Source organism: Puntigrus tetrazona, chromosome 10 (genome assembly GCF_018831695.1).
Source record: "Puntigrus tetrazona isolate hp1 chromosome 10, ASM1883169v1, whole genome shotgun sequence".
Taxonomy (NCBI): domain Eukaryota; kingdom Metazoa; phylum Chordata; class Actinopteri; order Cypriniformes; family Cyprinidae; genus Puntigrus; species Puntigrus tetrazona.
In genome coordinates this window covers 1,644,819-1,660,894 of record NC_056708.1, presented here as the reverse complement: position 1 = coordinate 1,660,894, position 16,076 = coordinate 1,644,819, and the positions used below count along the sequence as shown (strand labels likewise).

The following is a 16,076-nucleotide window of genomic DNA, read 5'->3' as shown; positions in this document are numbered from 1 at the left end:
TGCATGTACTGAATTTATATTTAATTTATTACACAACCACACATGACAGCATTTGATATTTACGTCATTTACAATAAATAGCTGCACTCTTGGCAAAAGAAGACTTTAAATTGGAAGGTTAACCTGACGTCTGAACAACAAAAACGTGTTTAAAGACTACAGAATAATTGTAACACGTTTAAAGCAATGAAACACTTTTTTTGTTCTTTGCATTATTCACAAATGTTTAAGGAAAAAAAAGTGAAGTATACAGTGTATCATTTTAAACAGTATTTATTAGCAAAGTTAAGCAAAATACATTTTACTATATAGCTCTTAAAATGTAAGCATTAAATGCTTGTTCTGACACAGCAGAAAATCAAAGCCAATAAAGTTAATGAATAAGTTCTTAATTACTGTGGAGATGCTTTTTGAACCAGCGGCAGTTGCAATAAGTGTAACCTAAAGTATACTAATAAATAACATGCAGTGAAGAAAATGTAACAGAAATTCCTCTATTAAAATTTGCATCAGAAAAATGGCTTAATGCAGAGATTCAGAAAAGAGATCATGTACAAGTAAGGCAGGAGACGGTAGAGTGAGTGATCATATCACAGCTTAGACTTCATCATGACCATCATCTTCTCCAGTTTGATGGCAAGCCCCATGTCTCCCTTAATCTTCAGCTTTCCAGACATGAAGGCCATAGTGGGCTTCAACGTCCCTATTGATAAAGAACATGGTTTTCATCAGTACTTCACCCTCTATGTTTGTCAGTAGTGTGTGAAAGCCACACTTTTTGTACCTCCGAACATCTTGATGAAATCTGAACTGTCCAGCGTCATGACGACGTCAGCGTTGACGGGTGGTTCTCCGCTGCCAGCACTTCCTGCATCATTCTTCAGATCGATGTACCAGACTCCGGCGTGCTCACCTGTCAATCACGCCAGGAAACATTCAGTAAACGGCTTCTGGAGAGCTGCTGTCCTGCAGATTTCAACCCCGAACCCAATCAAACACTCCTGAAGCAGCTTCAGGTTACCTGATCATTACAGGCAGGTGTGCTGGAGCACGGATGGAGCTGAAGTTTGCAGGACATTAATGATAGTTTATGACACAGCCATGATTTATGAATTGAAATTGCTAGTCAGAAGTGATATTTGTATTCCATAAAACCTGTGAGTCCAATATTTTCAACATGAAATACTGTTCATTTTTAAATAATTAAATAAAAAGTTAAAATATAGCTAAAATATGAACATAGGAAGCAATAATGAAACGTCAACATAGTTCATAATTATGAGATAAGTCAAGGGGCTTGTAATTCAGCAATGACAATGCATGATTTCTCTCAAAATTTACTTCATATGGCCCCATAATTTTGTGTGGCGTAATTTACAGTATGTGGCAGAAATGGGCTTCCGTACCCAATGGGAGACATTTTGTGTTTAAATTAAAGTGCTTTAGCTGACAGACATTGATTAAAAGCCATCGAATTTTAAATATCACATCATAAGTACCTGTTAAATCGAATCTGTACACTGCTTGTGTGGTTTTCACTACATCTGGACTGAGAATTCCTCTGATTTTGTTGAACAAGTCAGAAATAGGTCCCGCGGCGGAAGAATCTGCATTGGCTTTTCCAACTTTGAAAGCTGGACTGGCACCTGAAGGGAGAGTTCAAATAAATATAGATACTAACGGAGACGTCTGCCGAAGTTCGCTTGGAAATGAATGGAAATGTTCTGTTATGCCTCATAACTCACCGTGCTCCTCCATCTGCCTGACTAGATCCTCTGGCTTTAGATCCAAGAAAAAGTCAGGAAGCAGTGGATGATCTAAAAAAATATAAATGTTTTGTTTGATGTGTCGACATTCGTAGTTTAGTAGTTTAGAAATGTCATGTTATTGTGTAAAGGATCTACAATAAAATTTTTATACGAACCAAATCATTGATATCTGTAATTATTAAAGAGGAAAATTTATTATTTTACCACTTTGACATGAAATAATACTGTTGGTTTGGAGAAAAAAATCTATTGTTTGTCCTGAAGCAGCTGTTAAATGCACTTGCATTTTCAAATACTTCTATACGAAGTTGATACACAAATGTTGTAAAGATGCATTTTTGCAAATATGTGGATCAAGAATCATTTTGGAATCGGATTGTGACTCCCAGGATCGTAACCAACCTGGCTCAACAGCATATACATTAAAGTCCTCAATGCCCTCCTTCCTGAGAATGTCCTCATCGATGACGAACTGTCCCGTGAAGCTGATGGGTTGTTTAAAGATGGCGTAGGCTGCATCAGCCACGATCTCCACCTTCCTGCACTGTTTATCAATCCCAGAACCACCCATCACGTCCATTAATATCGTCTGGATGGCTAAAAGTAGATGAAGCAACAAGACTAATTCAGGTATTGTTGATTTGGATTAACATTCAATTCCACTTCTTTTTTCGGCATTCTTCACAGTACATACTGCTCTAAAGCTCTGAATATCAGTAAAAGTGAAACAATGGTACGCGTGGACCAACAGACTTCACAGAAGAACATTATTTCAGCTTCTTGTTGTTTATTTGCATACGACACCACAACCACGCTCATTTACATTTAATATTGCAACGTAACATTGCATTCAAGGTATTGTGACGAGCGTCCTGAGCAGCCATCAGCGTCGCCCTGGTTACCGATGAGGAGCATGTGCACCCGCTCGTCACAGGCTGATCGGTCCCAGCTGTCCCTCGTCAGTGAGCTGGCATAAAAAGGCCACGCGGCTCGCTGACTTCAAGCATTTGCCTCCATGACCGTTGGTGTTAACGGCTCTTCTCTTGTCCCCTGCAGAAAGCAGCGTGTAGATCGGTCAGCTTGAACCCCACGGCACGAATTCACTCTGCACCAGGAAGAAGGAAGGATGGAAGAGAACGAGCACCGCAGCACGCTTATCACACGGACTGGGACTTTCACCCGTATTTTTTGGCTTTCTTTGTTAAATAAATCCACCCTCCGGGGTTTTGATTTGAGCCCTCCTTGCTGTGTGTTTCTTCACCTCATCACACTGGTGTAGAATGCGGGCAAGAGTGTGAAGAAACACCGGCAAGTGATCTCGTCTTCATCTCTGTTTTTTTGTTTTTTTTTCATTTTTATCTCCCCTTTAGTTTCTCGCGTGGCGCTCCTCTCCTGCCATGGAAGAACTGCTACAACGGCTCACTGAGGTTAGCGTCCGCCCGCAGCAAATCATGGATCACCTGGCTACTCGACAGGGCGAACTGGAGCAGGAGATCGCTGCCCTACGGCAGAAAGTTACACTGAAGTACACCAAGAGATCCTCTCCCGACCCTTTTGCCAATAGCCGCAGCCCAGCAGTTTCACAGCTGGGAGTATAACCCACGCCTCCCTGCCTGAAGAAGAAGACTTTGCTTCCCATCACATGTGTGCATGGGGACACCCTGCAAGTTCTGGCTCGGCGTGTCCATGTCTTGGCCAAACCAGGGTCCTGGCCAGTGGAAGTCAGTGTGGTTAAAGACCTCCCGGTACCAGTACTGTTGGGAAGAGACTGGCCGGGTTTTGATCACCTGCTCGCTGCCGCCACTCAGCCGGCCAGCCCCAGAAGGGAACCGCCAACAACAACGGCCAGCCTGCGAGCCACAGACCCGCCCGGCGTTGCTGGCCTCGGACAGCGAGAGAGAAGATGAGTTCTCCTCCCAGAATTCTAACCGTTTCTTTGACATCTTCCAACAGGTATCGGGAGGGGGCTCATTCGCCAAGGCTCAAAAAGAGAACGACCGCCTCAAACACTGCTGGCCAAAAGTGCGTGTTGTTGAGGAGCAGGATGTGCAGCCAGGGCCCCATCTTCTTCTGCACTTCGTCGTGAAAAATGGCCTGTTGTACTGCGTCGCCCAGCGGAGGGGGGAGGAGAAAATGCTCTTGGTCGTGCCCAAGTCTAAGACGGAGGCGATCCTTGAGCTGGCCCATTCCCATCCGATGGCTGGACACCTCTGAGCAGCCAATACAGCCCAGTGAATTCGGGACCATTTCCATTGGCCGGGTCTCGATGCGGACGTGAAACGGTTTTGCCAGGCCTGCCTATTGTGCCAGCTAACTACGCCTCGCTCTCCTCCCCCCAGTCCACTCATTCCGCTGCCCATCATCGATGTGCCCATTCGAGCGCATCGGGATGGACCTAGTGGGGCTGTTGCCGAAGTCTGCCCATGGACACAAACACATGTTGGTCATCGTCGACTATGCCACCCGCTACCCCGAGGTGATTCCCCTTCGAAATTCCACGCTGAAGGCCATTGCAAAAGAGCTGTTCCTCCTCTTCAGCCGGGTCGGCATACCAGCCGAGATTCTGACCGATCAGGGTACCCCCTTCGTGTCCTGCCTAATGGCTGACCTCTGCCGGCTGCTGCGAGTGAAACAGTTGAGGACCACGGTTTACCACCCCCAGACGGATGGCCTGGTCAAGAGATTCAACCAAACACTCAAACAAATGCTCTGACGCGTAGTGGCCGAGGAAAGGCGGGACTGGGACTTGATGCTACCCTATATCCTCTTCGGCATCCGAGAAGTTCCCCAAGCCTCAACTGGTTTCACTCCCTTCAAACTCCTCTTTGGTCGACAGCCATGGGGCCTCCTGGATGTTGCCAAGGAGGCCTGGGAGCAGCAGCCGGCAGCCCATCGCACCATCGTGGAGCACGTCAAGGAGATGAGGGACCAGATAGACCACAGCATGCCATTAGACCGGGACCTCTTGTGCAAGGCTCAGCAGGCCCAACAGCGGCACTACAACCAGGCAGCCCAACCACAGGAATTCCAGCTCGGTGACAAGGTCATGGTCTCGGCCCGGTTACATACCCAGGTATCTTGCTTCCGACAGTGCCAGGTGACATTTCCTGGGGTTGGCTGTAAGCTCAGCCCTCTGGAGTTCGGACAGCACACTCCGCAAGCACTCCAGGTGGTCCTCCCAGGTCTCCGAGTGGATGACGACGTCGTCTAGATAGGCTGCGGCGTAGGTCTGGTGGGGCCACAGGACGACGTCCATCATGCGCTGGAAGGTTGCGGGGGCCCCATGAAGACCGAAGGGAAGGGTCCGTTACTGCTAGTGTCCGCTGGGGGTGGAAAACGCAGTTTTAGGTTTGGAGGATTTTGAGAAGGGTACCTGCCAGTAGCCTAGTCAAGTCGAGTGTGGAGATATACCAGGCCCTTCCCAGTCAGTCCAACAACGCATCCACGCAGGACATGGGGTACCCGTCAAACTCGGAGAGCTGTCCCTCGTCAGCAAACTGGCATAAAAAGGCCACACGGCTCGCTGACTTCGAGCATTCGCTTCCATGACCGTTTGTGTTAACGGCTCTTCTCTTGTCCCCTGCAGAAAGCAGCGTGTAGATCGGTTAGCTTGAACCCCACGGCACAAATTCACTCTGCACCAGGAAGAAGGAAGGAAGGAAGAGAACGAGCACCGCAGCACGGACTGGGACTTTCACCCGTATTTTATTGGCTTTCTTTGTTAAATAAATCCACCCTCCGGGGTTTTGATTTGAGCCCTCCTTGCTGTGTGTTTCTTCACCACGTCACAGTATATATTTACATTATGTCAGTTTTAGCTTATAGCCACACAATAGTTTAGTTATTAACAGTTAATAGTTATTAATATGATTTCATTTCAAGGAATTCTTTTTTTTTGATAACGCTGTATTTTAAGGTGCCTTTGTTACACGCTACATGTACTATTATAATAAATTATGCATAATTTCATGCAAGTGACCCGTAAGACAGACCCTTATCCTAACCCTAAAGTAATTAAATGTTAATAAATGAAGTGTTAATGATAAAAATCCCGTGGATAATTCATCGATTTGATTGTAAACGTGGCCCTTACATTTCCCTATAGTTCAATAATCAATAGACTATGTAGAAAATGATCACACATGACTGTTTGACATGCCAGAACAACTCTCGTTGGTTCTTCAGAAGCTCAAAGATCCTTAAGTGAGAACAAATCTGAGCTCTATATATGTCTTGATCAGTGTTTGTAAGCGAGTAAAAGCCTAAATTCATCCATGCATTAAATAAAACAATTGCGTCAGAAGAATCGATTCATCTAAACTACTTCTGCAAAGACTTTTGGACAGTTTTGATAATTTTTTTGGAATAAATTTACATCAGAAGGACAGAAACCTCCAAGGTTTCATTACAAATATCTTCAGTAATGTTTCAAAAATGAATGAAAGTTTTATGGGCTGGGAATGACACAAGGGTAAAGCAAATGATGACAGAATTTTCATTTTTGGGTGAACTATCATTTTAATATTAAAATCCTTTGTAGGATTTTTGTAGATATTTATTACAGAATATAGACTCAGCAATATCTACTTATGAATTAATGATCTCTAAATTGAATTATTCAATAACTGATGCAGGAAAGCCATTACCTGTCTTGGGCCATAAGGCATTAACGGCGATAGCTCCCCTGAACTCTTCGGCCATTCCAAGAACACACATGGACATGCCATACTTCGCCATGGTGTACGCTACACAGACACAGCGGAAAACAAGATCAGTGTCAGCATTTGTTATTATCACTGAATAAATGTTCACTGATAGTCCCAAGCAGAGAATGTAAGAACGGACTCACCCGTGTTGTTTTTGAACCAGATGGGATTGAGGTTTAGAGGTGGGCTGAGGTTAAGTATGTGAGGGTTCTTGCTCTTCAGAAGATGTGGAATGCACAGTTTAGACCTGTAATGAAAACAGCGGCCACAGTTAGAAAAATAGTGTGGGTTCAAAACAAGCCGATAACCCGTCGATTGCCTTTTTTTATTTTTTGTGATAAATACTCACGTCAGGTACGGTCCTCTCAGATTGATGCCCAGCATGAGGTCGACCTTCTTCATTGGAGTTTCCAGAATTCCCGTTAAACTGATGGCACCGGCATTGTTGACCAATATGTCGATCCCTGCCAACAGAACCCCACAAGATTAAAGACCAAACCACAGCCTAGCAATACGAGGCATTTCATATGCTGTAACTCACCTCCAAATTTCTTCACAGCTTGTTCCACGGCGTCATTGATCTGCTTCTCGTCACGGACGTCTACGATACACGGCAGGGCTTTCCCTCCAACAGCCTCAACTATCAAACAGACGTTAATCTGTCATAGACTTAACACATGATCTTATTTAGCAAATATTTAGCAATACGTAAACTGTGAACCAGAGGATGCTCTGCAGTGAACGGATGCTGCCAGAATAAGAGTCCCAACAGTTGATAAAAACATCACAAGTATAATTAGGAACCACAGTTTCTCTTCAAAAACAGCCTGGTTACACAATTTCTTCAAATTATCTTCCTTAATTTTTTGGCAGAATAAGAAGAATAAATTGATACAGGTTTGGAAATACTCGAAGGTGAGTAAATGATGACAGCATTTCATTTTTGGATGAACTGTTCCTTTAAATGATGGACTGGAGTGGTGGGGATTAACTATCTATTGACTCCTATTCATTGCTAAGCAAGAGATCAATGCTACATTTCTCCAAATCTGTTCCAAATCTACATATTGGATATCCTGGGGCAAATTTACATTTTTGCACAAACTTTTACTTCAAAATATGAGAGTTGCTTGGTAAAACGTAAGAGACTTGATGATGCACGACCATGATGGAAGTATCTTTTAGAGGTTGGGAACAGCATGTAATGACTGGTTGGTATTAACAAGCCAATGGCCATTAATCAATGGCCTCCTGACAACATTCCTGATGAGAGGCGTAATGGTGTCAGGAACATTTTCTTGGCACAAAGCCTGGTAATACAGATCAATTTTCATATCAATGCTCTACAGCCTGGTATGATTTCAACATGAACAACAATAGATGCATTGCATTGAAGACAACTTGAACCAATCATCACCAATGCATTCACTGCGGGTGGCAGAATTATAGTTAATAAACTGGGTTATGTATTATATGACACATTAGCTCTAAATCCCTTTCTCTATGAGGACAAAGAATGGGATTTTTACTTTTGAATTTTTTCCTCTCTGTAGTGTCCCATTATAAAGGTAAGTAAGCTCAACCGAGTCCCGCGCTCACTCTCTGCAGCAGCGGTGTAGATGGTTCCCGGGAGTTTGGGGTGAGGATCAGCGGTTTTGGCAGCGATGACCACATTGGCTCCGTCCCGAGCGGCTTTGAGAGCGATGGCCTTCCCGATACCTCGACTCGCTCCGGTAACGAAGACGGTATATCCCGCCAGCTTCCTGAAATGAGCGCAGAATCGTATTATAATCCAATCCTAACCTGATCAATGCACTATACAAACAATATCGGACAGTCAAAACATAACTAATCAGAGATTGATATATTTTATATATATATTATAGCAGTGCTATAAAAACAGCAATCTTTCCCTATCAAGGGAGCTCAACAAGGTCTATGCGGTATAAACGTATTTTTATTGACTGATTGATTGACAGATTGACCTTTTATATCCACTTTGTCCTAGGTGTCATGAAGCACTGCTGTGTTAATCACACGTTTGTTTGGTTTTTTCATGGCATTCCTTGACAGCTGCGCATTGGAAATTAGGGTAAAGGTCAAAATTGCTAAAAAAAAATACTTAAGATAGCATAATAACGGGAAATATTAATTATAAATTAACTGCACCCTGGTAAGTCATTCAAGGCGCATCCAAAATATAGTGCGCTTACGTGCAAAAAAAAATATTTAAATACCAGTCAACAACTTATTAAAGTGCACTAGTACAAAATACAAGGGTTGAGCGTAAAACAGCAACGAATTAGACAAACTCACCCTGTGTTGTGCAGCATTGTGGCTGCGCCGTGTCTGAGCTGATCTAGAAAGTGAATGAAGAGCCAATGCGCCTAATAATAAACCCAACACGCACTGAAAGACCCTCAGATGAAAACGAAAGCTGTGAACGCGCCCTTTACTCTGGAAACATTTCACACTGCGCCATCTTTCGCTCCACTTCGCGAGCGCGCTGCTGCTTTTAAAGGAGCGTTTAGAAAATGCGCTAAAAGGTCAAATGCTCAACAAATACAACAATAAAATCATTGGAGAAAAAAAACAAACCAAATATAAATTGGAAAGAAATTTGTAATAAATAATGCAGCAGATCCTGTCATTCAACGACTCTTCTGTAGCGTTAATATAATGCGTTATTTACCTGCATAGCATAACAAAATGCATTGTTTTATTTATTATGAGACCGTAATAAAATAGTTTTTATTTACCCTTTACTTTGCATGTAAACAAAAAAACAACGATGTTAGCGACAAATTTAGCGAAAAACCTTTATGATTATATGCATATTAACACTTACAATACTGATTATATATATATATATATATATATATATATATATATATATATATATATATATATATATATATATATATATATATATATAATTTATAAGGCATAATAAACAATAATTTAGAATATGTAATTAAAAATTATTCATATAATTATTATTAATAAATAAAATTAGAATTTGATTTGAAAACTAAAATTCAACTATTTTGCTTTATTACAAAACACTATTGTTTAAATAGGAAAAAATGTAATGTATGTGAAAATTCCTTCCAATAAAAAGTATGTAGTGGTTGAAATAAATAAATAAATGCAATAATTTATTATTAATAGTACACGTTTTGTATTGTATTTCTGCAAGTGAAAACTACAATCTCTTTCTCGTTGTGTATTCGTGTGGTGAACGCGCTCCGCAGCGCCCTCTGCTGTCCCGGAATTAAAATTGTGGCAATACACATAATATTTAAATAAATTGTTTATCCTGTTTTGCATTTTTGTTTCTTCGTTTTGATGTTTGTCATCTGTTATCATTTATTATATCATGGTTCCTAATATATTTTCCTCAACTTTGTTACCATAACAATGCGCAACTGTTTCGAGAGCACGATATAAACACCTCCACGTTCTCCCAGTCAAGACACTACATCCATAGGTTTTCAGTCTCCACTAAATATGATGCCCTGTAAAAATTATTCTAAATATATTTCTATTTCCTCGTACCCCTAAACATTAGCCTATTTATCACATTCTTTTGTCGTTTTTGATTTAAAGTAAATACATTTAATAATTTTTTTATTGCAATGACATCTATATTTATTTCAATTACATGCGTTTAAAAAATAATAAGAAGTTTAGTTCATTATTATTTTTTCCACTGTTTTTCACTACATCCCTTCGTGGCCCTCCGGGGGACCCGGGACCACTAGTTTAAAACTACCTGGTATACACTTCTGTAATAACATTTCAGCTGATTCATTCTCTCGATGCATTTGAATAGTGTACATGTAGGCTGCTTACACAGTACTTTTCTGTGACACACACACACACACACACACACACACACACTCCATGTAAGCACGAGACTGCAGCTAAGCCGGTCCAACAAGTGAAACAAGTTCTTACACGCTTCAGATACAGAGCAGATAACATTTTCACTGCTGTCCCGATACGATAAGCGTGTAAAAATAGCCATTGTTTAAAAAAAACCCATCATTCATCAATCAATAATTAATGCACCATATCATAAGAGTTTGACACTTTAACGCAAGCGTTTATCGCAAGCGTCAAGCTCTCAAAGCTCTTCCCCAAGGCCCATTACCCTAATTAATAAATATATTCCACGAGCAAAATTATCCTCCGCAGAGATACCAGCGCTGATAGCGTCAACAAACGACCCCGAACGCGCGCAGGGCTTGAAAAACGCGGACGCGCGGAACTTATTGTCGTCGCGCGCCGCGGCGAACTCTACATCGGCGCTTTCAACAAAACGTCCAGCAAACAAAAATATTACGCGGTTCTTCAAAGGTGTGTCTGCCGAAAGGGGAGGCCATTTTGTACAGAGAAGCGTCTGTACATGTATGTGTGTGTGTGTGTGTGTGTGTGTGCGCGCGCGCGCGTGTGTGCGTTCGCGTCAGGAGCAGGAAGTGTGTGCGTGCCTTTGTGCCTGAGAGAGTGAATTTGTGTTGGGGAGTCGAACTGTAGTAACAGCAGCACCCTTTCTTCATTTCCCCGTGCTTGCATTGTTATTTCACCTCGCCTCTGTTTTGCTCTGTGCAATGGATGGGTATGTGAGTTTCCAGTGTCTTTTATTTTCCTACCGCGCGCTTGTCGAGCCGTTCTCGCATTGAAGTGTTTGCATTATTGTGCGTAATGATAATAATGGCACGTCAGAAATGGCATGGGAGGAAAAGTGGGGGAGGGAGCAAACGCGTAAACTGCTAGAGATGTGAGCCTAGGCTGCTTGTTTTTATTTTTTAAACGCATACGGAAATTAATAGTCAAGTGACAAGTCTTTCGCTTTACGTTTTCCCTCTCCGGCTCGCGCTGAGACTGCGACGCGCGTCGCTCGCGCGTTAATGTTGTTGAGATGCAAAATATGGGCGTATGGCACCGTGATACATAGCGCGATCAAAGTTAGATTCGAGGAAGTGGGTTTGTTTGGATTTTAACGCGGTTTTGCCGCTAGCTTTCGTTTTTACGTTTGCGTTTAAACGTCGCTCTTCTGTAAACGCGGGGTAATGGGTCGGCGGAGTGCTGAGAATTAAGGAAATAAGAGCTCCTCATGTGCTGCTGCCATTTTAAAGCCGCGAAGGGGCGTTTCTGAAGCGAGCCAGTCTCGAAAACAGCGTTTCCTGACGCTCGGCGCTCGCGCGTCCGAAGCGGGTTTTAGGCGAGGATTGTAAAAGAATAACGCGACGCGCGTCTTTGTATCGCGATATCACGTTCGACGACTTTCGCGCGGCCAGCGCGTCGCGGTAAACAGCGCGCTCCCATTGTACGCGCGTTTACAGTATCGACCGCGCGAGCGCTTTATTAATCGCATATCTTTACACTTGCATGTATAGATATAGATATGTATACATATGTGCTGTGCTTGGCCGTCTTTGTTTACACTCCTGTGCGCGGGCAACGCGTGGGCGGGGGACCGCGCGCTGCACAGATTATATTTTACTCACTTATTGTTGCTCTGCCCGTCCTTTTTTAGTGACTCGTTTCGCGGAGTCGGTTCTTTCGAGCAGCTCAAAAATCAGTTCGGCGATTCTCTACGTCACGAGGTCCCTGACGCGCTTTTAGTGTGTTTAGACACGGACAGCATTGCTTATTATTTGGCTTTTCATATAACGCGCGATTATAATGCACGGGGGGTAGTTTTGCATGCTTTATTTATTCAAAAATACTCATATGCATGTTGGTAAAGCTGCTTTTGCGTCACAAACGTGTTCCAGTTCCTTTTATATGTGATATTTCTGAATGGTAACCATTATATAAATCACCAAGATTGATTCTCAGCACGCAAATAGGCTGAAATCACTCCATTATTCACTATTTCCTACATGAATCCGGTATTACTGAATGAGTAAACGCAAATGTGAATTCAGACGTTGCGAGACAGAAGTGCTGTAGATGCCTTTTTCTCAGTTAATTTGTCACCACACAGTGAATACTGGTTGCTGAGTGTAAATTGGTTGACCAAGTGCATTATGGGATTGATCGATAATGTTCTTTATGCTTTCGAACGCCTCAAACGGTACACTGCGTGAAGCTATAGGTGGCAGTTTGGTTGGTGAGCTGCTGATTCTTTTACCCGTTCCTGAAGGAATCCATCACGTGAACCGGTTTAAATGATTCACCAAAAAGATCCGACTCAACATAAAGCTAGTAAAACACGCTTTCATCGAAATTGTTATTCCACGCAACCCACGCTTATGTTTTGGTAAATGTGCCTCTGCGTCCAAGACAAATCTCTCGCGTTGTTCACACAGAACCTATAACGGCGCTACACCTTTTTAGCCTGCTTATCTTTCCCACAGTCGATCCCGTAGCACGGCATACTTAGCAATGCGTATAAAGTGCCGTTGCAGTGCTGCAGAAGCGAAAGCATTAGATAATTGTGCATTTTCACGCTCCCAGGGGATTTCCACCATCAAACAACTCCCACATCTCCCCGGTGCGGGGATTACAATCTGCTTCTGAAAGACTGCATGCCCATTTCTCACTTGGCCTCGGCGTCTCTCATTGGCTTTTAATAAATGTGGAAGCTTAAGGTGTCCACCTGGTATTGGGGCTTTCGGTTCGCGTCGCTTCAATTATAACGGAGTCTTGATATCAGCCACCGGCGCTGCAGTGGAGCTCAGCTAGATAAACCTAATTTGGTTGGCTCTCATTAAACAATTGAATGTAGACTGCAAATAGTTTGTTGGTAACCTAGAATGCTTGGTAAATGTTTGACGTGCAACTCTATACCGTAGTACGGCCAACCAGTCAGATTAGAAAACAGAAGGAAGGAAGGTAGTTGGTAAAACAGTGCTTTCGACACTCGTTGCAGTGGAGGCCTGTGTTTGTGTGCTGTGGCCGACCGAGGCTTTGCGATATAGTGATGTCGTTTAGAAATAAATCAGCTCATTTCTGTCCGACCTGCATCCACGTTGCAAGTGCCCTCTAACGTAAGTCACCGACCTTGTTGAGGTAATGTCCGAAGTGTACTTGAGAGATGTCGCCCTGTGGGCTGTAAACTGGCCCGACCGGTCGCCAGCAGAACCAAAGCCCTCACTTCAACAAGGCGTTATTGTGCTCAAAACAAATCAATATTTGTGGTTTTCGAGCACAGAAACACCATTTAGCGTTCTTTAGAGTTTATTAAAATAACCTTTTAATCTGCGAGTAAAAAAGTTTTTTTTTTTTTCAACTAAAATAAAGAAACGGGTTCAATTATGTATTATGCTCGTTTTAAGACGACAATTGGTTTTCGTCAATCTTTGTTCCTGTGATACAAAACCAATTTTGTATAGTCATATTTTTTTTTTACGACAATTAAGTGCATTTAACCGCAAATCCTAATTCTTGTGATATAAATCCTGCATAAGTGCATCAACAAAATATAGATGTTTTATGATTTAAAAAAAAGTCTTTTAAAACCTAGTTAAACTAGTAGTTTTGGTTGCACTGAATTTATGCATGCTTTACAATTAACTTCATATCTATGTTTTTTCTTTATATATGTCATTTATGAAAAATAAGCTTTTATTGTGTTTTGTGAGCTTCCTCCAAATGACATACTATTGTTTTTCCCTGTTGCACAAGAAAAAGACTCCAGCCTTCTGTCCCACATGAATTAGAAATGATTGCTTCTACAGTTCATTATGATGCATTGTAACCCAATCACAATAGCTCCAAAATGGAAACCGTGTGATGGGCACTTTGCTGCCTCGTGTGGGTGATTCATCCAAGACATCTCACTTTTAGACTAATGTTGTCTTCAGGAGGAAATGTTTCATCCTGTCCGTATCCTCCTGATAAGTCTGAGCTGCGATAATTAGGCAAAGTGTGGGTGATAGCTGAGACTTCCCTCAAACCCGTGTGAGATGTTGGGGAAGTTCCCCTGCTAGATTGTGGTGGGTTACATCATGAGCTTTATGCCCATACTTCCTGCATAACGAGGCCTGAAAAAAAAAACATCCGTATAGCAGAAAACCTATCGTACTCTCTGTTGCATGCAGGGTTTCGCATTTAATTCAAGGTCTTGCCTCATTTAAATGTTTGATATTTTGACATGATGCATTTTTTCATTCTAAGAATAAAAATGGAATGGCAACAATCCGTACCCACTTAAAAAATAAAGGCGTTTTATTAGCATTCATGGCTCCGAGAGGAATATTTAACAACCATGGAATCTTTTCACAGCAAAAAAGTTTCTTTTTTATAATTAAGTTATTACAAGATTATTAAATGCACTATACATCCAGAAAAAAACGTGTCTACTGTTAAAGGAAAGGTTTTGGCCTATTTGGAATGTATTTAAGAATATAGAACTCTTTGTTAAAAGAAACACGTTTATAGTGTAACAAACACGCATGGATGTTAAAAGCTCTTCATTTTCACTCTTTTTTGCCAATTTTGGACTTCTTGAAAATGTGCAATGCCAGATCAATTAATGTGAATGTATCTAGTGTTTGATGTATCTTTTGATATTTTTATTTAGTCAAAAACATTGTCGAAACACAGATAGTAGTGGGATTTTTAACCATCCTCTCACTCTCAAAAGTTCTTCCATTGAGTTGTTTTTTCCTGTTAAACACAAAGGAGGATAGTTTGTAGAACGTCATTAACCAAAAGTTATTGGCATTGCCTTCCATAGTGTTTTTTTCCCTCCGTATTTTGAAAGTCCATTCCTACCGCTGAATGTTTGGATACCAAGACTTGCTTGCTTAGATTTTGGACCTCTTGTTCAAAGCAAGTTGGCCAATTTTTGTGGTTTTTATGATTTAAAAACCAAAAAAAATAATTTTGAGGTATCGTTCATCGCCATGCGGGACGGTTTAAATAAGCTTAATTCAATGACAAATAAGAGCAGGCTATTCAAAACGGCATCTACACCTGTGAACATACAAAGCACGGCAGGAAATGAGCGCTTTATCAGACATCGGCTTTCCTTGTCCATGCAATCAAACTCTTTTGGACATGGAAGACACAAACTGATCCCAGATCAGTGCTTTTATTGCGAGGCGATTTATTAAATGTAAAGAATTGGCATTATATGTAGGTCAGAACAGAAGGTTACGGGCCTGGACTGTACCGCTAGATCAGAAACGGGGATGGAGAAGGCTCTTGTCTTATTTTATTAAGGCCTGGAGCACAACAGAGAAAAACATTGTCATGTGATGGCTGGCCTCACAGGGATCAGAGACCTCATGAAGATCTCAAAGCTGCTGGTCTATTTTTATTGTCGACATGTGAAAACGATGATGCAGCTTAGTAATAGTGTGTTTACACTTAAAATAAACTTGCTATCTTATAGTTGACCTCTGTTTCGAGTGGTCTTTGAAGTGGTACTTCGCTTAACCTTGTTTTAACCTTTCACCGCTTATATTAGACGGCGTTCACACTACCTGAAAACAAACCCCTAACCACATTACAATGACCCACAACACCAGCACGGTGACAAGTTTTGGGAAAAAAAATCTAGTGTAGTGTTTTAGGTCAGTAACGTGATGCATATTTTGTTTGGGCTTTATATAAACTTGTATAAAAAGTAATTCTTGGATAC

At 41.9% G+C, this 16,076-nt stretch overlaps 2 protein-coding genes across 6 annotated transcripts in view; one reads left to right on the top strand and one right to left on the bottom strand.

Moving 5' to 3' along the window:
• On the bottom strand, positions 1-8,974 carry LOC122352374 (hydroxysteroid dehydrogenase-like protein 2). Of its 2 annotated transcripts, XM_043249789.1 has the most exons (11): positions 8,792-8,974; positions 8,075-8,238; positions 7,017-7,115; positions 6,825-6,939; positions 6,619-6,722; positions 6,416-6,514; positions 2,172-2,366; positions 1,746-1,817; positions 1,500-1,646; positions 785-913; positions 1-703 (listed from the first exon to the last, which is right to left on the bottom strand). In XM_043249789.1, exons 1-11 carry the CDS (start codon positions 8,806-8,808, stop codon positions 591-593), a joined length of 1,254 nt encoding a protein of 417 aa, XP_043105724.1. In that variant the 5' UTR covers positions 8,809-8,974; the 3' UTR covers positions 1-590. The 2 variants fall into 2 exon arrangements, with proteins under 2 accessions (XP_043105724.1, XP_043105725.1); XM_043249790.1 differs by lacking the exon at positions 2,172-2,366 and having other exon boundaries at positions 8,792-8,970.
• A 1,959-nt stretch (positions 8,975-10,933) lies between these two features.
• ptbp3 (polypyrimidine tract binding protein 3) overlaps positions 10,934-16,076 on the top strand; it is a 57,564-nt gene continuing 52,421 nt past the window's right edge. Inside the window, exon 1 of one of the 4 annotated variants that reach the window (XM_043250770.1) lies at positions 10,934-11,096. Coding sequence is in view for 2 of the 4 variants with exons in the window: in XM_043250769.1 (XP_043106704.1) it covers positions 11,089-11,100 (12 nt within the window). In the remaining 2 variants the exon portion in view is untranslated. Of the gene's footprint in view, positions 11,101-16,076 lie in introns of all 4 variants that reach the window. The other 3 variants (XM_043250769.1, XM_043250772.1, XM_043250774.1) reach the window with 3 other exon arrangements.